The 22,464-nt window shown below is 40.9% G+C and overlaps 1 protein-coding gene across 1 annotated transcript; it reads left to right on the top strand.

The window, feature by feature from the left end:
* The first annotated feature begins 2,473 nt into the window (after nucleotides 1-2,473).
* On the top strand, nucleotides 2,474-21,228 carry ccdc73 (coiled-coil domain containing 73). The gene is made up of 21 exons (XM_084554865.1): nucleotides 2,474-2,675; nucleotides 3,074-3,214; nucleotides 5,880-5,951; nucleotides 6,064-6,135; nucleotides 6,223-6,258; nucleotides 6,448-6,522; nucleotides 8,887-8,925; nucleotides 9,775-9,910; nucleotides 10,914-10,993; nucleotides 11,065-11,190; nucleotides 11,276-11,335; nucleotides 12,719-12,823; nucleotides 13,397-13,507; nucleotides 13,592-13,732; nucleotides 15,130-15,334; nucleotides 15,445-16,940; nucleotides 18,011-18,107; nucleotides 18,220-18,352; nucleotides 19,105-19,195; nucleotides 19,859-19,938; nucleotides 20,028-21,228. The coding sequence occupies exons 1-21, from the start codon at nucleotides 2,631-2,633 to the stop codon at nucleotides 20,206-20,208; spliced, it is 3,522 nt and encodes a 1,173-aa protein (XP_084410991.1). The 5' UTR covers nucleotides 2,474-2,630; the 3' UTR covers nucleotides 20,209-21,228.
* The last annotated feature ends 1,236 nt before the right edge of the window (nucleotides 21,229-22,464 follow it).

Genomic DNA, 22,464 nt, shown 5'->3' with positions numbered 1-22,464 from the left:
CCCCTACTTATATATATATATTGTATAAAATTGTGTTTTATATTAAACCGGTCCTATAGTATGGCACAGCAGCATAGATCGTTTATTTACATCAAGATGGTTGACTCTGTTGCCGTTTATGATCACTACTATCAGGAAATCGCCCATAAATATATGTTATATAATAGTTAGAGCCTTGATTCTTTTCCCCATAATCCCCAAGCTGTATAACATTTAAAAAGAACTTCATGTGTGTTTAAAAAAAATTGTGGAGGTGAATATAAAAAAATGTCTAATCAATCAAAACATTTTCGCGACCCCCCTGCAGTACCTCCGCGGACCCCCTAGGGGTCGCGGACCCCTGTTGAAGACCTCTGCTTTAAACCATTTCCAGTGTCAGGCAGCTGTTCTCCATTCAGGTGCTCAGTCTTGTGAGCAGACGCCATCTTGGCTCATTAGCAACGGTAATTTATATGAACAAAACACAATTTTACGAGACATATTTACTTTAAACAACACATATTTTAATCCACAGTGAAATTAACAGCCTTGTATATTATCATTAGTGGTTTTTGTGTTTGTGTAATTAAACGTCATTAAATTAGAGGCTCGAGGTAGCTGGCATTAACTAGCTTAAACTAGACGTTAGCATTTGGTTTAGCTAGGCTACAGTTTAGTTTCAGTTTCTGTCCGTTATTTATAGGCATGAGAGTTTCGGGAACTTAGAACTAACTTCATAACAGCAGTAGGTGTTGTAAACTAATTATTTTCCCCCGAACTATTCATGTTAATCCTTTCAATTTAAAACAAAACCATGGTTAGCTCCGTGAAACAAATGTAAGCTAATGCACAAAGGGTTAAAGGGCCAGCTAAAGTTTTAGCTAGGTCTGGAGTTCATTATCACAAAATTAGAAATTAGTTGTCTTTCAACTTAAATTTCATTAATTATTAAGTCACCATACCAAATCTATTATGAATAATATAAATTCTGACTAAAACATGGATTCATTAGTTATGTCTGTTGACATTAAAACTATTTATGCTAATACATGTAAGGCTAAACAGCTAGCTAAAGTTTTGGCTAAATCTGGTGCGCATCATCACAAAACATGTTTTAATTTTTCTTTCCTTATTTTGTTGAATTAAGTCACCATACCGAATGTATTAGGAATAACATTAATTCTGACTAAAAGGGGGTTTATTAATCACCATTAATAGTCACAAATAATACATGAAGAGCTAAACGGCTAGCTAAAGTTAGCCATTAGCCTGTTAACAATAAAACTATTTGTGCTAATCCATGAAGATGTAATTAGACTGTGTAATATATTTATCTTCCATTTAGCTAAACAGCTAATTAAAGTGTTGGCTGAGTCTGGTATTCATTCATTATCACAAAATTGGATTTAAAATTCTTTCAATCATTAATTTGTTGATTAAAGTCACTATAGCAAATTCATTAGAATTAATAAAACTAAATCTGTTAAAAATGTGGTTCATCAGAACTATTTAAAGCAGGACAAATAGTGTACCATTCATTCTGACGACTTATTTTACCTGAGAAAGGAGTCAGGTATGTATGATAACAGACAGTAGCTACCCTTCCTTTGTAAAGTTACCATGAATTCAGTCTGTTTTCTGTCTTTAGTTGCATTTAAAATGGGATAGATTGATAAATCAAAAACACCTTTATTTTCAGACAACCCGACTCGTCACTGCAGCTTTATGTCGTATTTTTGTTACCTTACACGTAATCTCCGTTTAACCTTCTTTCTTCTTGGTGCATTGCAGAACAGTTACCGACATAACTCACCCAAAGGTAATCCAGACATTATGTCGCTGGAAAGAAATGTTCCAATTTAATGCCTGGCGGTTCTTTTAATTTGTCTTTTCATGGCTTAGAGATGGCGTTTAATACCTGCTCAAGTGAATCACAAGAGGAGCAAATAAAGACACTTTGGTTTACTCCCTCAGCCACGCAAACACATTCCCTCCTCACACTGGGGGTCACAGTGTCATTTTGTGATAGTAGCCAATTCTAGCAGGGATCATTTAATTCTCCAACATGATTGATACTAGCCCGGGTTAAATGGGAGAAAAAGAGGTCTGTTCTATTAAGAGATCAGTGGCTAGTGGAGACCTCCCACTTAAATATATACCGGTAGGTGTGTGTTTGGTTACGTTGAGGGGACAGTTGCAGAGGACTATTCACGGGTCAAATTAAATAACCTAGATAATTTAAAAAGCATTGACAGTGCAATTTGTCCATTCGGTGTTATTGCTCTGACCCCTATTAGTGTCAATGGGCTGGTTCATTTTAACCTAGACGGCTTGTCAAGGTGTTACCCTCTCACGTGGTGTAAGACAGAGGAAGAACGGTCATTTCAAAGCCATTAGGTTAGATTGTAGTAGATTGGGGAGCATTACGAGGCGTTAATGTTCTATCCTATTATTTCAGCTGGAATCATTTAGCAGTAAAAATTGCAAATGAGGAAGTAATTATGAGGCTGTAAAGTGGAAAAGCGTGAGTGTTTACCGCTTATTAAGCAGTCTATTCTATTAACCTTTTTCAACAAAATGTTTTCTCTCTTTCTCTCAGTTAACAAGAGGAAACGGCTCAGTGGGACCTTCGTTTGCCTTAAAGCATCTCGATGGATGTCAGTGCAGACTCTGGGACTCTCCCCACCCACACTCCTGTGAGTTATAACATTTGACAATGTAAGATTTATGTATTTGGATTAAGATTAGATGTAGAAAAAGTTTTTAAAATGAATGATTACAAAGTGTCGTAATCACCTCAGGAATGGAAAATAAAATCAATTTTTCTGCATTTTTTCCTCGACAAATATTTATTTACACTGATCAGCCATAATATTATGACCCAGACAGGTGATTTGAGATAAATTGGGCAGTAAGTGAACATTTTCTTCTCGATATTGATGTGTTGAAAGCAGGAAAAAATGGATTTAAAGAGTTTTACATGAGTGAAAGCTCATAGCGTCATTCTTACGCTTCTTAAATTTGTCAAACTGATTTAAGTATTTTGGATTTTCTGAGGATCTGTGTCGTTAAATCAGAACCGTTTCTCGTTCAGTTCGGTGAACGGGCGTCGGAGGAAGAGCTGTGTCTGTCCAGCGCCCACGGTCAAACAGAAAGTGGAGGAACCGTCTTACTACAGCTGCTGGAGTTTAAATCCCACCTGCTTGAGGCCGTGGAGGAGCTGCATATTCGAAGGGTAAAGTAGTCGCTGCTGTCAACATGTTCATCATCTCTAAATTTCCACAAACTAAAGTCAGCAATTCCAATCCTGTGTATCTGCTCTAGTTGCATTATTGTTCCAGTTGTAACCAATCAAACCAAAACATAATTTCTGATGAAAGATGTCACTAATTCACAAGATCCGAGACATTAATGACTCCCTGTTTGGTTAAAGAGGGGTGTAGTTTCATAGAAATAATAATAGTTCATATTTATATTGTTCCTAGAGGAAGCCAGATGCCCCCCTTTTGTCTAAATCTGTTCAAGAGCCTGCTGGGTGTGACGCACATTGCTTCAAGATGGGGGTCACATAGTCCTTTTAGCCGCCCCAAACAAAAAGTAAAAAGTAAATTTGCTTGTAAGGAAGTAACAAAAATAAATAAAGCCGTCTACCCTGCAGCGAGTACTTAAACCCTGACAGCACATTCAAGAGTGTGCTTAAGGGTTAGAGGAGCAAAGATGGGATGTCGGGACGTTTGTTCCCATTTAGTTTTTATTGTTATAGTCGTGTTAACTGAGACACAGGCGCTAGATATCAGTCTGATCCTCCTCAGGCGCTGCTGCTGCTGCTGCTGCTGCTGCTGCTATCAAAGTAGCGCACTTTGTAGTTTGTGGCGTTGTCGGGGTGGGGAGGTTAAGAGGATGTCACGACGGTGCCAAACATTCCTGAGCAGGTCAAATTCCAAGGGTTTGTTTTCTGGTTTTAATACACCACAAGGTTCAGACGGTGAGTATGGGGCGTTTGGAATATTCAAATAATTAAAAATTATTCCAGACGACGTGGAAATTAACTCATCAGATGTTGTGGTGGTCCACATGGTGGAAAACATGGGGATGAGGAACTTTGTCAAAGTTCTTCGGCGTCCCATCTTTACCCTCACACACTTACAGATTGTCTTTTATAATGCCCTCTAAAAGGCAGCCATTCAGAACGGCAATAAAACGGTAAACAGATGAAAAACAGTTGTGAATTTTCATATAATGAGTAAAATAATATAGTCTGATATTAGTAATATATAAATATTATAGGTTTTAGTGCCCTCAGCTGATACGCTTTTTCTGATTTAGATGATCTTAATAAAGCTTTTTGGAAACACACACATATATTTAGTACTCTCTCTCTCTCTCTCTCTCTCTCTCTCTATTCTCTCGCACACACATAGTAATTATTCCCCACTGGAAAAATAACAGCTTTATCTCCTGTCCACTCCTTTTGTCTTTTGTTTTTTTTAAATACAGTGCCACGCTGGTAGCATACTTTAATAGGAACTTATAAAACAAACTCACTGAGTTAACCAGCTCCCACATGCACATAAAAAGAAAAAAAAAAAAAAAGTCCAGTGGATATATAGAGAGCAATTGACTTTTACCTAGCCTTCTCCAGGGGAAGAGGGAGGATAGGGATGGCTTTCCACAAATATCACCTCCCTTCTAATGTTCTTCTTTCACCGGGAGGACTGAACCGGGGAAAACTTAAAGCCGCTGTGGGCTCAACTCCAGAAAGTTATTTGGAAGAGATATTAAGTCTGTATCACGCCTGCTGGGTCCACACTATACCAGCCAACAGCCCGTTTAAATGTAAACCGATCAGCCATAACATTATGGCTAATATTGTATAGATCCTGAAACAGCCCTCACACGTCAAGAACTGGACTCCTCTAGACCTCTGAAGGTTTGATGCGGTATATGGAAACCAAGACGTTAGCAGCAGAGCATTTAAGTTCTGCAAGATGTGAGGTGGGACCTCCAGAACATCCCAAAGATGCTGGACTGGAGGTCAACTCAACACCATAAACTGTTCTTCAAACCATCCCTGAATCATTTTTGCTTTGTGGCTGGAAGAATTATCATGTCTAAGGAGGCCACTGTCATGAGGGACTACTGTTTCAATGAAAGGGTGGTCTGCAGCAAAGCTTAGGTAGGTAGTTCTTGTTTAAGTAACATCGGACCCAAGATCTCCAAGCAGAACATTGCCCAAAGCATTACATTCCCTCCACCGGCTCATCTTCTCCCCATAATTCCTCCTTGTGGCGTGTGTTCTCCACGTAAACGACACCGTCTTTCATTGCACCGTGGTCCAGTTCTGATGTATCCACTGCAGGAGTGTTCATCAGTGGACAGGGGTCAGCTTGGACACCCTGACTGGTCTGCAGCTATACAGCCCCAAACAAAACAAACATGGACACCCTGTGTGTTCTGGCACATTATTATCAGAACCAGCATCAACCTTTTCAACAATTTCAGCTACAGTAGCCTGTCTTGTTGGATCAGACCACATGGGCCAGTCCTCTCTCCCCATGTGCATCAGTGAGTCTGTATGCGGTTCTTTTCCTTCCTTGGACTACTTTTAATAGATACTGACCACTTTTGACCAGGAACACCCCTCAAGAGCTGCGGTTTTGTAGATGCTCTGAACGAATCGTTTAGCCGTCACAATTTGACCCTTGTCAAAGTCGATCAAACCCTTTACGTTTGAGGAGAAAATATTCAACTTTCTCCCAAATATGTCCCACCCACTCACTGTCGGTGGTCCTAATGTTATTTAATTTAGCAGGTGCCTGCAGGTTGTGTGTCTGCCTGTGAAATACTCTGCCTGTAGTTGTGTTGGTTTAAATGTAAAGTGTGTTGTTTTCGTGCTTTAGGATGCAGAGGCACGCTTTGAGGATCAGATCAGTAAACTGGTGTTGGAGAAGCAGGAGCTGGAGTGGGAAAAGGTACATTTACACATTTCACCTCTGAGTATTTGGTCTTTATTTAGGATAGATGAGTAAAATATATTTAAACTTAACAAATAATACACATGTTTTGTGTTTTTCTTCATGGCAGGAATCCCTGCAGCATCAAATTGAGACGGTGTCAAAGCAGCACACAGAGTCACTCGCCAGCTTTAAGAAGCAGGTATTTTTTTTCATGGTCACATTTTCATATCAAAACCAGACTCGCAATGCATTAAAAACCTCCGAATAATTTATCTTCTTACTCAAGTTCCAGGCCAAATTAAGAAACATTGAGGAGGAGAAGGTATGAAAAGCTCATTCCCTAAAAACGTCTGCATGATAAAGCATTTTATTCAATTAATGTTTTTAGTGGAGTAGTAAATTCACTCATCTCAGCTGCACAGTCTTGGCCCTCAAAGTGGATTCTTATGTGCTGTGCTTCGGTATTTATTGCCTTTTTTTTGACACTCACAGTGATAATATAACATTTCAGGGGAAATACCAGGTCACTGCCGAGTTAAAAGATAAAGAGATTAACAACTTGAAGGAGGAGCTGAAGTCGCTGCAGGTACTGAGATGCACAGAAACCTCTTACTTTCTCTAATTCTTTCTTTAAAATATATGAAAAAGTCCAATTAAACTGCTCAAAGATGTAAGCGAATAAAGAAAAGTCACGCTCAGTGAGAGTCAAGGGCGCAGTCTGGCTAACAGAGCGTTGGTCTTCAGGGTCGACAACACAGTGGTGATAAACAGCCATCACCGCGCTCCGCTGCACTTTAACAACCCGGCCATGTTACAGAGACAATAGAGACTGTTTTTGATATTCTATCTGGGCCGGTGTTTGGCTAAAGACGCTCCCATTAGTGTTCATTCCCGTAATTTAACACATTTTCCCATGATTCGCAGTTATTTAAGTGCAGCGTCCTTTAAATAGCAGCTAAATTTACTAATTCAAGCACCAACGGAGTTCAATTAATCCACAGTTTAATCTAAATAGTTCCTCATAGCAGTTATTTGAACTATGTTGTTAGTGTTTCTACGTCTTTAACTAAAATGTTTTTGTATTGATGTTGGAAATGACCATTTAGATTCTTGCTCAAATTAAGTTTAGCCACAATTTTTTGTGTTATATTATTAGTTTAAATTTAAATTATACAGTATTTTTATCTGGTCTTGGTTTGTCTTTGTGATTTGGCTCTCAGATAAAGTTTATTTACCTTCATACATTAAACAAAACTTGTTTCATAACTTACTGTGCATCACTGGATTCATAGTGTGAGAGAATATTTCTTTTTGTTGAACTTATTATTTAAAAAGAATATCTATTTACAACCCCTTTAGAAAGTTCTCTGGTGATGTCTGTGGGCATCTACGTTTCCAAAATGATAAATCTGCTGGCTGCCTTTTAGTGGAGGAGTTTAATTTGGAGTTCACAATTCATAAATCGTTTGGGCGGCCAGAAGAAGAGTAACAACGACGTAGTCATCCACGTCATCTGATTTTGTTAACTGGTGGTTAGCTCTGATGCCTCACAAGACGAAGGTTCTGGGTTCTAATCCATGGGCCGACTGGTTCCTTTCTGTGTGGAGTTTGCATGTTCTCCCTGTGTCTGCGTGGGTTCTCTCCAGGTTCTCCAGCTTCCTCCCACCGTCCAAAGACATGCTGGTTAGGTTCATTGGTGATTCTAAATTGGCCGTAGGTGTGAGTGTGAATGGTTGTCTCTCTCTCTGTGTTAGCCCTGTGATGGACGCCTCTCGCCCCAGTGACAGCTGGGATAGGCTCCAACCCCCCCCCCGTGACCGTTCACAGGACAAGCGGTTACAGAAGATGAATGAATTAATGAATTGTCTGTGGCCAAAAAAGTGCTTTAAAGTACAGACATGTAAACTTGTTTTTCAGATTTCTACCTCTAAGTTAGATGTTAATCGTAGCCTCATCAGATTTTGAGTCTAGTAGCACGGCGTATGGATTTTTAACCGATACAGAGAAAAGAAAATACCTAGAAATAACGAAGAATCTGGCGTACGCTTCTCAACAAATGCCTTAGTTACCATAAACTGTTTGTCCCTTAAAGTGACCTCGCTGTCAATATCTTTTACAACAGACAATTTCATTCATTCATTCATCTTCTGTAACCACTTGTCCAGTGAACCTAACCAGCATGTCTTTGGACGGTGGGAGGAAGCTGGAGAACCTGGAGAGAACCCATGCAGAAACAGGGAGAACATGCAAACTCCACACGGAAAGGAACCAGTCGGCCCATGGATTAGAACCCAGAACCTTCTGGCTGTGAGGCATCAGTGCTAACCACCACGCCAATGTGCCGCCTGCTACAGAAAATTAATCTACAATTGTTTTTTCATAGCAAATTTATCATTTAAGTTGTTTAATTGAGAAAACAACATTTGTTTGGTGATTCCAAAATGATATTCTGTTTTATATTACTCTAAATATCTTTGGTTTTGTCTGATTTGGAGCTGTAACCTCCAACTTTTTTAATTTACTATTAAACCCTTTAATTAAACACAATAATCGACATTTAAATCATTAGTAAAGACAATCCAGCTGCAGCCCACCGTCAAATATAGAAAACATTTTGTATTTAAATATAATTTAATATGTTAGTGTTTTCAGGTTTTATGAACCTTTTCTGAACTGTACAGCTTTCTACATTATTGCTTGATCTTGATCCATTTTTTTAGAGAATTGTAGATGTTTTATAAATGTATTGATCTCCCTGAACGTTTTAAGGACCTATTATCAGTGCTGCTTCAAAGCCAAAATTGAGTTTTGACTTCTGTAACAAGTTCATGTTGTAAATATGTGGCGTTTTAGAATGAATGTGTGCAAACATGTTGAGAAACAAGTCTCATTTTCGCAAGGCCCTTAAAGCAAAAGCTGGTGGTAATTTTCTTTTCCTGCTGGTACACAGCTGCTGAAGTACAACTTGGAGAAGAGATCGAGCGAGCTGGTAAGGAAGCGTTTTCCATTTATACAAACTGTTGACAGACGATCGGTGGGAGTGAGAAAAATTAAAAAGAGGAGGATGAGGGACTGGTGCTAAGGAGGAAGGATGGTTTTAGAGGGAAGAGCTCATCAGGAGTAACGGATAGGGAGTGTTTGACACTTTGAACCCGCCAGCGCAGCAGAGAAAATATCTCTATTAAAATATTTTATAACCGGGCCTCGCTCGGTTTAACCTTCCTCGCCCCGGCGGTGGCCCGGCGGAGTTAGAGGGAGGGCGATGGAGAGCCGCCGGTGAATGGGAGGGAGTGAGAATGAGAGAGGAGGGAAGGAGTGAGAGGGAGGAACGAGAGAAGGGAAAGAATCTGCTCAGCTTGATACACACAATCAAACTGTAATGGCAGTTTGAAGAGCGATAAAACGCTCTGAGGCATGAGCGGAGTTGATGCCTTCTTCACCCCGCTGAAAGAGACAGACGCTGGCTGTGTCACACCGGCTGCTTCCACTGTTGTATCACAACACATCTGACAAAATGCACCATCATTTCCTTTAGTTTTGTGTCAAGCTACATAGAAAAGAATACAGTCTGTGTATGCAAAGAGTATGAAGCTACAGCTAACAGCAGGTTGAGCTTTAACATGAATGAATATGGGCCTTCTGAGGGTGTCCTGTGGTGTCTGGCAACAGAATATTGTTAGTGGGGGGGTCTTTGATGGGAGGGGCCTCTGTGGATCATCCCACAGATACTTGATCAGTTTAGGATCTAGTGAATTTGGAGGCCAGGTCAACACCTTGTGCTGTTCTTCATGTTTTGTTTCTGCACTTTACCTCCTCCTTAACTACGGTTCTTCCACAGGAACAGAAACTATCCCTGCAGAGCCGGTCAAAGGGCAGCCACCTGAACCAACTTGGGGAGGTGGAGAAACGATTTAGTGCCCTGTCCAGACAGTGTACAATGATCAAGCAGGCCCACGAGAAACTAGAGCAAAATGGTAATAAATGGAGGGATGGGTACACAGAAAACACTTCCATTAAATAAATGTTATCCCCAGATTAATAGCTCTGTGTTTCTAAATTAAACTTTGCTGCAAAGAAACTATTTGCCTCAAAAAATTCCCTCAAATCACGTCACACGTGGACTTTATCAGTACATCTCCTCAGAATCTTAAATTAGATCGTACCAGAAGGCGCTCTGGTTTGGTCCCAGTACGGCCCTGAATTCTTTAGGTTATGAACGTAACAAGGTGCTGGAAACAACTCACAGGGATCTCGGGCTCGATTCGGTCGTATGACTCAGCTCATGCAGAATTTTCAACAGCACATTAATCCCCGCAATAAAATCTCCCATCACTTCATCCTTTTCACTTTGTCCTCGCCGTCGTGTCGGGGTCAGGATCTGGGCAATGAGCGAGAAGGTAGCAAAGGTCACTTATCAGGTTTCTTTAAATGCTCCTCGAGGAAAGAATTTTTTGATAAGAGTAAACCGTGGCTATGAAGATGAAGACGTGTCCCAGCTCAGCAGGTAGGTCAGTTGGTTTTTAAAAAGTATGTGAGCCAAGAAAATATTCCCACACAGGATTGATCCATCACATCATTTCCTTCTCTTTAACTTCCTACTCCTGATGATCACTTACCTAACCTTCTTTTTTTAGCTCATCGTCGTGTTTTTGTCAACGCAGCCCATATGTGGTCATTTTACTCCGTCCGTGTGCTCTGAAACTGACCTTTTGAACAATACCTTGTACTCAGCATTCGTTCTGAATACTTATTTAAAACCATAACTCTCCTGGGAGTCCAAAAACATTGAGGTGTTTTAGTTTCTGTTACTATTAATGGTAACTAAGGGGTGTTTTAGTGGTTGAAATCCAGGCTTTCTGGGGGAGATAATGGCTCTGCAGCTTCATTAACAAAGAAAGTTTATTAATAGACAGGACCAAAGGGAAATGAGTGTTAGATTAAAGTATGACGGTGTCTTACTGTGTGAAATTCTTCCAGCTGACGAGGCCATGAGAATAAATAAGAAACTGACTTCCGCCAACGAAAAACAAGGAGCAACCATCGCGTCGCTAAAAAAGGTAAAGTATGTGAACTTTATTTAAGACACAGCATCGTCACGACATTGACTTTTTTTACGGCTCTCTTTCAGGAACTGGACGAGGTCAACAACAAGCTCGTCAAGGCCAAGATGGCCAAGTCGGTCAGACATGAGAAAACCCAGAGTCCTCCAGGCAGAGAGCAGCAGATACAGCAGCTGCAGCACAGACTGAAGATGGTAAGTGACTTTCTGATGTAAAAATCAAATGTGAACTGTTCGTGTGAAAGCCAGCAATGATGCATTTTTTTTTTGTGTGTTTTAGGAAACGGATATGAACAAGAAACTCAGGGAGGAAAATGAGTCTGAAAGAGCAGAGAAGCAGGTAAGGAGCTTGGAAACTGTATAGATTCATGAATAAGAGTCTTTCCTCCACTGGGTGCAATCACTTGAGGGCTGATCAGAGGCAAACTTTACAAATTTTTGCTTAAATTTATCAGACGGATCATCTGACAATTCACGGAACAAATTTGCAGAAGAAACTAAATGCCTGTTAAAGAATGAAGACTAGTATGATGGAGCCTGAGCAGATATTTCTTGTTGCCATTCAGTCTCCGATTGATTTTTTTGGACAAACAAAACCAGAATTAATTTTTAGATCTTATTGATTAGTTTTCAAGCTCTTCATGGCCGTGCCCCGGGTTTATATCAGTGACCTTTTAGCACCATACAGGCCGGCACATACCTTGAGATCCTTGGGTAGATGTTTATTGTATGTTCCAGGGGCCCGGTTAAAAACAAGAGGGGACATAATGATCACAATTAGGGCCCAACAGTCGAAGAACGCTGGTTAGCTGATCTCCTTTAAATCTCTACTTATATGCTTTTATGGGAGAAATGCAAGCGGCCGACATAAAAGATAACTGTGACGGCATACCAAGTCAAGTCAAGACTTTATCGATCCCCAGGGAACTATTTAAGTGCCACAGCAGCAGGTCAAAGACACAAGTTAGATTAAAAACATAGTTATTGAAATAATCTCTTCTTAAAACATACTTTTATCAGAGAGCCTTTCCTGGTTTTAACTGAGATTTTATTTAGACTTAGATAGTTATTAGTGTTCTTGATCCACAAGGGAAATTGCTTGGTCATAGTAGTTTCTTGTAGATGTACAAATCTACAAGAAACAGAAATAGAAGTAATATTTACATTTAATTGTTTTTATTGCACGTAAAAGAAAGTTAAAACTTTATTTTTGCAAAGATAAGATAGATAAGATGATAAAGAAAGATTTTAGGAGACATTTAGGTGTTATGGTGTTACAAGACAAGTTAGATTAAAAACAAACATCTCTATTTTTTATTTTATTTTATTCTCATGCCTATTCGGTTGTTTTCATATTGCATTATTTAAGCCAGGAGCTGCAGCCCAAAATGTCGTTATGTTCTTACATAATGACAATAAAGGATTCTTGATTCTGATTCTTGAAGATCAGAAAAAATATATATAAAAATAGAGACTATACAAAAAGGGAGGAAACATAAGGGATAATATCATCCGCCTCCTTTTTCGAGTCGTACCACAGATTTTTGCCAGAGATGGAGGAAATGATAGTCACTGTTTACAGGCCAAAGACTGGAAAAAGAAAAAACTGTCAGATCATCGTGCATTTCACCAAATTCACTCCTCAACTCCTTTTAATGATTTCAAGGTGATTAATAAGCTGCAGGTTGCATGGCTTGATTGTGGATACCTGTGTGTGGTGTAGGAGGTGATGAGGTCTCTGCAGCGTACCCAGCAGCTGCTGTTGAGTCAGACACAAGCCGTGAGGAGAGTAGAAGAGGAGCTGCAGACCCAAAGAGAGATGTGTCAGGTCAGAGTATTTCATCCTGTAATCCTCTTCTTGATGTATACCTTGTGTACCTTCCTGTCTGTGTTTGGATAAATTTGTCCTGTGCATCCTCAGTCCTGTGCGTCCTCAGTCTTTTCTTGCATTAAAGTCTGACTTTTAGCTTTTTACACCTCCTGTTTGTCCCACACTAATCAGAAACGTTTCAGGGTCTATTCAAATGATTATGGAGCAAATTTATACAAAGACAGAAATAAATGACGACCGTCGTTCCCTCTCATAAATTTGACGAATGTGGTTGTTTATCCCGGCGTGTAAATTTGCGAACACGGACCTCTCCACAACTGAATGATAGTGTGTTCATTCTCCGTTTACAGCTCCACAGTTTATTGTTCTCCTCTCTCATTTTAATTCACCTCTTCATTAATTTATTAAAATCATTATTAAAATGACACAAGCCGGCTGATTTGTATTAGCAAGAAGTCCTTTCTCTCTCTCTCTCTGCCTGCACTGCTTAGGAGCCTCTGTTCACGTTAAATAAAAACATAAAAGTTTAGTATTGCATTAAAATCCTACGGGTGATTAATTTTACTGCAGGCCCTTAAGCAGGAACACGAGGTGATGCGAGAGAAAAGCAAGGCGACGGAAGACGAGGTGGCCCAACTGACGGAGAGCTACGCCGCCTCACAGACCAGCTGGGACAAAGAGGTAGATGAAGAACAGACTTGTCTATAACAAATGTGTCGTGAAATGTTTTTGAATCTGAAATCGCGTCTTTCTCCGAGTAAACAGAGGATGACGTTTCTGGATCGCGTCAAGAGTGAACAGGACGGACGTCGAGCAGTGACAGAGGCTTTTGATGACCTTCATCAGAAACACTCTGAGCTGTCCCTACAGGCCAAATCACAGGCACAGCACATAAATGAGCTGGAGGTATGCAAATACAGACAAACCCAAAATATTTACTGAAGAGCGGTTTAGAAGCTCAGTGTTGTGTCTCAGGCCGTCGCCATCTTGGCTAACTCCTGGCTAATTCTTAAAAAATGTCCATGAGGTGAAGTGTGAGTGGAGGCTAGGTCATTTTGCATAACTTTAGCCTTAATATAATTTAAACCGGTGAGTTATATAAAAATTCTACACCATAGAGGTGTCGTGAATGGAGAAACTAGCTACAGAGGGTGTAAACATGTCTATTTCTGCTGTAAAGTTGGACATTTTAACATGGAGGTCAATGGGGATTGACTCACTTTTGGAGACAGCCTCAAGTGGTCATTTGAGGAACTGCAGGTTTTGGGCACTTCTGTGTTTTGTAGTTAGAACATGGAGGTCAATGGGGATTGACTCACTTTTGGAGACAGCCTCAAGTGGTCATTTGAGGAACTGCAGGTTTTGGGCACTTCTGTGTTTTGTAGTTAGAAAAGACAAATAATTCAAATAAATTCATGCATACAGAGATCCCGATACTCAGAGTATGAGACAGACTTTTCGTACAAGCTTTTTCATGGAGGAATAAAATAAAACTTGTGAGCAGATGCAGGAAAAATTAACCGTGAGGTAATTGGTTCTAGTCTGGAAGACATGTTTCTGTCTGACAAGATCAAGCTAAACACATTTTACCAAGATTTACAAACCCCAGGGAGTCTGACACGTGATAAACTGAATTTGATGCTGTACATTTTAAATACTACAATCTAAAAAAAAACATCTGTTCAACAAGTGTTCAGTTTCCTGTTTAGTTAAAAGAAATCAGGGATTTGTCTCAGTCTGGTCTTCACAACATATGTTTGTGGAAGTTGTATGATGACACAAACAAAGGAGCTTTCTGTAGGAGCTCAGTAAAAAGAGTTGTTGTTGCTCATCAGGCTGGAAAAGGTCACAAAACCAAAGAGTTTGGAATCTACAAATAATCCACAGTCAAACAGATTAGGAACAAACAGAGGAGATTAAGAGGCGACTGTTCCCCTCAACAGGAGTGGTCCACCAACAAAGATCACTCCAAAATAGTCTGAGAGGTCCCAAAGGAACCCAGAGGAACTTCTAAGCAGCTAAAGGCCTCTCTTACATTGGCTAATGTTCATGAATCCACCATCAGGAGAACACTGAGTGGCAAGGACTAAGACAGTCCGCCAAAATGAACATTTCTGCTCATCTGTCAGGACATGAGTTAAAATGCTGCTGATGTTTTCAGTCTATAAGTATAAATACTTTTAAGGCGGCACTGTACGTGGAGGAAAAACCACCTGTGACCCAAATTAAAATCACGGTTTGGCGATGAGCTTAAAGGCTCTGGTGCATCCTTAGCAGCTGACGTTTTATTTTTCTCTACACAGATCAGAGTTAGCCACCACAGTGTCTCTACCCAGCCGTTCGATGAAAACAGATGCAAGGAGACTCCTAATGAACTAATTTCCATCCCATCTGAGCTGCAGGACCCCGACAGTCTGCAGCACTCGGCCTCCACTCAGACCAAAAACCTGGAGCGTCTGGAGGAAACAGAAGCTGTGACTGAGCTAGTTTCTACTGGAGCAATTGGAGGTCAGCCAGATTAATGCAAACACACAGTTGATAAACATATTTTATTACTTGTTCTACTTTGAGAATTAGGAAACATATTTTCTTTATATGTGCATTGTGTTATCTTTCAGAACAAGATGTCCTAGATCATCCTAAACTGGTCTTAAATCATCCTGATATGTTCCCCTGCCCGGTTACCACCACCAACAACAACCTTATCAGCATTTCTGGGACAACCACAGACACAAAAACCATTATATTAAACAAAAATGGTGGAATAAGTGACATCGATGCAGATTTAGTTTCAAATTTTGCTAATCCTACTCCCTCCATGTCCGATGATGGCGTCCAGATTACCAAAGTTAGCTGTAAGAGTGAACTGAAAGCTTCATTGAGCCCTGAGTGCAGGCCTCTGGATGGATCTGATTTGCAGACCAACGAAGGGAATGTAGTCATGAATGAAACAGAGCAGAGACTGGAGGCTGCCGGGGAACAAGAAAAAGGACAGGAGGAGGTGAACAGAGATGAGGTTCAAGGAGAAGGTGTGAAGAAGAAGAGAAGAAGTGCTGAAGAAGAAAGAGAGACACTCAGGGCAGATAGAAGAAACAGGCGAGAGGAAAGTGAGAGGTCAGCCAAGGCTGTAGCGCAAACAAGTAATCCAGAAACGAAAGATAGAGCAGACGGGAAAGACTCAGATGGAGGAGAAACACAGATACCGACCCAGACGGAGAAGAGCAACACACTACAGGTCGTTGACTTCATGGACGCTGAGATACCTCCGAGTGTCTGTGAGCCCAAAGACTCCTCACAAAGTCTGTCTGAGATACAGAAGGACACTGGATTTGAGATGGAAAAAGAAGGACACGGGCCAAGTTCTGCCGTTCAAGAGGCGCTGCATCTCTGCCATGATGAGGTCCGAACCTTTTGTGGAGATGCAGAGGCAGTCGACCTCCAGTCGAGTTTTGTTTGTGAGGTATTTGAGAAGCAAGCCAACAAGACAGAACCTCCTGAACTCCAGAATCAGTCGAGTACATGTACCTCGCAGACAGATGCTGCACCATTATCTTATCGGTCTGGTGGTATCGTTGGTGTTCCAGAGTGGGAGAAGACAAGTCAAACAGCAACTTGTAATCCTTCTACATACACAAAAGAAACGAGTGAAATGTGTGAAGAACATGCGAGTGGAGACGAGTGCAAATTAAAACAACCTCAGAGTCAGAAAACCTCAGAGCAGGAGGATGGGGAGCTGACGATAACTGATGACGCCCAGTCAGACGATGCCTATAAGTCTGCGTCAACACATATGGAAACATCTTATTTGAAAGATGTTTGTGTTGATACCACAAAGGAAAGTGTTGACCTTGAATCTGACGTGGAAACTCCTCAGGAGCACATGAAAGCTGGTGAAGCAGGAGCTGCAACAACAGCTAGAGGCCAAACAGATTTGAAGACGTCTGTTCATCCAAGTCACGAGAAAGATGGATCGTCGGAGGCTAGCAGATCAAAATACCACAATCCTGATGGGTCTTCTCTGCCCTGCAAAAAGCCTTACAGGTCATTGTTTGAGTGGGGCGCCGCTCAGAGACAAACTTTGAGCTCCAGAGCTAAGCCAGATGTCTCCTTCCAGGTATTAGAATTAAAAAATAAGGTGTTAGAATTAACGCTGGGCTCAGACTACAGGAGTTTTTGGCTGATTTGATTCACTCCCATCCCCAACAATCTGTGGATAAAATCAATTTGGCCCAGTTTATCTGGTAATGTTAGGTATTTAGGTTCTCACACAACAAGCACTGAAACAAGTCTACAAGGACGTAGTGCATCGATTTTCCAACTCTTGCAGTCTGAGCTCGGCTTAATTATTGATATATATTGTGTATACATACATATATATTGTAGTAGTTTTGATCATTGTTGCAGTTTTTACTTTCACTTTTGAAGCATCAGATGGTTTGTTGCCCAGAATCATCTGAGAAGTCGTTTTTGGAAAAGGTTTTGGAAAAGGTTTTGGAAAAAGTTTTGGAAAAGGGGTGGTCCTTTAAAAAATCTTTATAAAATACTAGGTAGGTGATTGGATGAACCATCTGTCTCTCATGGGTTCGCTTCAACCAATCAGATCAAAGAGCCATATCATGTAAAAGGAGGAAACACAACAATCCATAGTCTTGTAGTTTGAGGGGAGGGGCCTCTGTGGATCATCCCACAGATACTTGATCAGTTGGGATCTAGTGAATTTGGAGGCCAGGTCAACACCTTGTGCTGTTCTTCATGTGTGTGTGCCGGGTGCCTGGTCTGGTCTAGGTGGGTGCTACATGTCTGAGTAACATCCACACCAATGAATGTCAGGTCCAAAAGTTTCCCAGCAGAACACTGAACTGTCACAAGATGGTCAATGTTATTTAATTCTTCTGTCAGTGGTTTTAATGTTGTGGCTGATTGGTGTATGTACCTTGAAGCTACGTAGTTGGCATGTTGGTAGATTCTTGACGTCTTTGTAAGGAAAATATAACAACAAGCTATATAAACATTCAGATAAATAAGTAAATGATTTCAATTATTTTTTTTCCACAAAACCAATCTGCTTATTCCTAATCCCACTGGATCCTCTGCCTTTACAGCTGTTACTGTACCTTCCAGTTGTTGAGTAAAATTGCCTTAGAAATATACTAAAACAGTTGATATTTTGGTTTCTCCTTTCAGCCGTCCTCCTTTATATTTGAGCAAACTACACCCGGGTGTGGTGGACTCCCTGGACATCCTCCCAGCACCATGTTCCCCAAGAGCAAGCGCAGCAAAGGTGACAGTTGTGGGAACGTCGCGAACTTCATTGTCCATCTGTGTTTTCCTTAACCATCACTAATAATCCTTCTCGCCGGGCCGCTCTCGCCATCTCACCTCATTCCTCTCAGTCCCCTTGGTGGTTATCAGGGCGTCGGATCTGTCCAACGCCTCCGGGGTCTCTGGGACTTCCTCGAAGAGATGCCAGCAGGAGGAACGTGAAGCTGAGGGAGCAGCAGATACGGTCAGCCAGTGTAGAGAGTGGTTTGTTTATATCGGTGGGATGCACGCTTGATATTTAAACATTATATCCACTGTATATATCCCAAAGTGTAATGTAGCAGATGTTTACATGTTTTATTAATGATTCCTCACTACATGATCTCAGCTTACCACATTGTGGAAAGTTTAATTTCAGCTGCTGAAGCTCGGGTCCAGGGATATTTCATCACAGGGAAACCATACCATTGCTCTCGTGTTACATCTTGACGCTGAACAGCAGGAAATGGCCACAGTGTCGTGTTCACATAGAAACGTGCCTCTGAGGACGTTGGGATCACCATTATGAAGCATTTTCTTTATCAAATAAATTGGTTCGAGGTCAGTTCTGTTCCTCATTTTCTTAAAATGCGCCTTGAGTGGAGCCTAGAGGGAAATATGTGCTGGGGTTTAATGAATATATCTGTTGTGTAAACCTGACAAGTCCCAATAAGACATTAAAAAGAATAAAAAGCCAAAGCAGGACAACGTGTTTAACAGAATGTAAAGACAAAGTGAGAATCTGTTTGATTGATGTTAACTCATGTGTTGAGTGAAAGGACGGAGCTCGTAGACAGCCAGACAGACAGAGGGAGAACGAATGACCTGTGGAGGAAAGTCCACCTTAATGACGCTCGGGTCGTCTCCTCTCTCACCTACTCAGTCTTTATCCGTCTCCTCGCTCTTTCTCTTCCTCTCTCACTTCATCATTTGTCTCTCACTCACTCGCCGTTTCTCTCTCTTTTTCATTTGTTTAGTTCTCTTTTGTCGCCATCGCTGCACTGTCGCTCTGTGTTTTATACGATCCAGGTGCTGGCAGTTGAGGGAGATGGAGTGAAAAAAAAACGGGTGTGATTGTTAAACAAATTGCAGTGAAGGACGAAACGTTCATGATTTTGTACGTGGACGTTAAAACACTGGGAACGTCGGAAGGAGTTCAATCTGAGTCTGACCTGGATACTGTTACATATCAGTTGCCACTGCTCGTTGCCTGCCTTGCATCTGTTTATCAGTTAATGCTCCTCAGGAGGCACCGAGGCCTGAGAAATAATGAAATCTGGAGGTGTGTTTGCAGCCACAACATTAAAACCACTGACAGGAGAAGTGAATGACATTGACCATCTTGTGACAGTTCACTGTTCTGCTGGGAAACTTTTGGACCTGGCATTCATTGGTGTGGATGTTACTCAGACATGTAGCACCCACCTAGACCAGACCAGGCACCCCCACCCCACAATGACACTCCTTGATGGCAGCAACGGTTATGAACGCTTTAGGAACAATTAAAAAAAAACATGAAGAACAGCACAAGGTGTTGACCTGGCCTCCAAATTCACTAGATCCCAAACTGATCAAGTAACACTATTCTGTTGCCAGACACCACAGGACACCCTCAGAAGGCCCATGTCCATTCTGTGATGATGAGTCACCACAAGGGAGACCTACACAATATTAGGAAGGTGTTCGTAATGTTATGCCTGAGTTCTATTATTTATTCTTTCGTTTTTACAGGATGGCAGATGTTCTCGGTCCGTCACTTCTTTTCCAGTCTCCGCTGCCTCCAGCAAACTGTCACGGCAGACGACCCCAGAGTGAGTACATTTAACAGGCACAAAGAAAACCAGAGTCTTTAATGAATCCATTTTATGTATGTAATAATGGTCGTTTCTCTTTAACTCAGGTGTGGCGGAGCTCCTGCCTCAGCTGCAGGTGCTGGCTCAGAGTCAGACTGGGGACCGCCCTGCTTCTCCCAGGAAGGAGAAGACCAGCAGTCGTCACTCAGAGCTCAGATCTCCAAAATCGAACAGTTTCTCAACGCAGAGAGGCTCCACCTGCCCAAAAGACGTCGCACCGATGACTAAACCACCAGAAACCACTGTTCTTCTTCCCTCGCATGATGTTAAATGTAGGTATAAATGTTCGGAAAGAGTCCCACTTTCATTATAGAGACGTAGTACTGATTCATTTCAATGTTACTTTTTAGTTTGTCTCATGTTTTCCACTGGTTCAGTTGTAAAATGCAGTTGTATGTGTTTAAAGTAGATTTAACATGTATGCAGATATCACATATATAAAGACCAATGTCCACCTTGGATTTACTTGATATTTACTTGGGCTATGAAGTATTTAAGGTAAAGTAAGGTGAGGTACAATACGACACGATAACCCTTTATTGCTTCCACAGTGGGGAAAGACAGTATAAAGACACAAGGGAGAATTTAAAGAGATTTAATTAAAACATAATAAAAATATTTCTTGTCAGTAATCTCTCTACAGCATTTTGGATCACCTGAAAGCTTTGCAGGGAGGCGTTTCTACTACCTGATAACAGAGTGTGACAATAGTCTGTCCTAGAAACAACAAATGAATGGACCCCTTCCTTACAAATATATATATATATATATAGACCAACAATGACATTTTTGGCAATGACCTTTATAATCAATGAGTAATTTATTGAAGCAACAATAAAAGCATGTGTGCATTTCACTGCAAACAGCTGGGTAGATAAAGAGAAAGAGCACCAGATATTCCAGTTACAAAGCTGGTATCTATTAACAGGCTAATTAACATTAATTAACTTCATGCCCAATCAAGGTGGCTTGTCTCCGAGGAGCTCTAATTGTTGTTTGTCTTGCTGCCGCTGTTGTTGTCCAGGCAATTACAACTCTGTACACAACTGGTCAGAGTGTGTTAAAGCCTATTAAAGAGAAATAACAATTAGCACTCGACACCCCAATTAACAAAAAAATCAATTAGTGAACACAGGGTCTAATTAACGCATCGTAATGAGCTTCTCGTTAACTTTATGTTCCCTCTGAGGATGACGGCGGAAGGAACATATGGCCACACGGGATAATGAAGCAGCTGACCGCAGCCACTCGGATTCTCATTAGTTTCGTTGCAACCAATGCGATGTAGAGCTTCGGAAGTTGCTTGCAACTTGTTCTCCTTGAATTAGTTTGAGGGGATTTCTGCAAGTTGAATTAATGATTAGTAGTAGATAAATAGATAGTTATGTCTCTAGTAAGATTATCTTGCAAATTGATTTAATTTAAGGACGGCCAGGTTTGTCCACTGGTTTATCAGCAAGTTTCACCTTATTATTTATCTCAATGTGATAAAGTTTCCAAATGCCTATGATAAATAAGGAAGTATTCAAAGTGCCAAAACTGCAAATGTCCACGAGAGGCTGGCTCTGAAAGTGAGTCCATACCATAGACTGTATAAAAAGTGGACACCATGACAGCTCCTCTAAAGTGAAGCCAAAGCAAGTAGAGCTCCCCCTGGTGGCTGTGTGCAGTATAGGCCATAAGCTCCACCCCCTTTATGTTAGTGGATGGGACTTGGGATAGTTTCTGTTATTTTCAGTCGTTAATGTGTAATGCATTTGTTCAGGTGTCCACTTTTCAGAGAAGTTTCGTCGTAGTTATTTGACGCTATAGAAACAGGATGTGACATCATGATGATTGACTGTTGCCATTGACAACAGTCCAATAGGACTGTGAGAGTAGGAAAATAAATAAATAAATAAGTGCAGTGTATAATCCAGCATTTCTTTGTAACTGGTGGAGCACAGTGAGTCTAGAGGAAGCGGAGACTCATCGTCCATTTTTTTCTACAGTCTGTGGTCGAATATGTTAAACGTTACACCAGAAATAAGCCTGGGGAAAAAAAAAAATAAGTAAATAAAATGTTGTGGTTTCTATTGCTAATTTCTCAATTCATAACAGCCTCACAGATATCACAGAAGCACTTCACAGACAAAGAGATTTGAGATGAAAAGTGATATTTATTCCTGATATTGGCAGGTTAAGATGAAGGCGGGCAGAAAGCTGACTGAACAATGGGAGGATGGGAGTAAGTGGAGTGGTGTTGCTTTTATCAAGGAGGTGCAAAGAAAGCAGAGCCATTAGCTTCTTTACAAATCACTGGTGGCAGCATCGACTGACTGTGTTCGACCAAGTTACAAAACAGCTAAGCGTCATGATGCTGAACTCTCATCTTCCTTAGAGTTTCAGTTTTATTCAGTTTGGGTGTTCCTCCTGTTTTATTTGGAAAGCGTCTTGCTTTTCCTGTGTCCTGTTGGTGTTTCTTCCTTTGTGTTTTCCCCAACT

Source organism: Chelon labrosus (genome assembly GCF_963514085.1).
Source record: "Chelon labrosus genome assembly, chromosome: 11".
NCBI classification, from domain to species: domain Eukaryota; kingdom Metazoa; phylum Chordata; class Actinopteri; order Mugiliformes; family Mugilidae; genus Chelon; species Chelon labrosus.
This window is presented reverse-complemented; position numbering and strand designations above follow the sequence as displayed.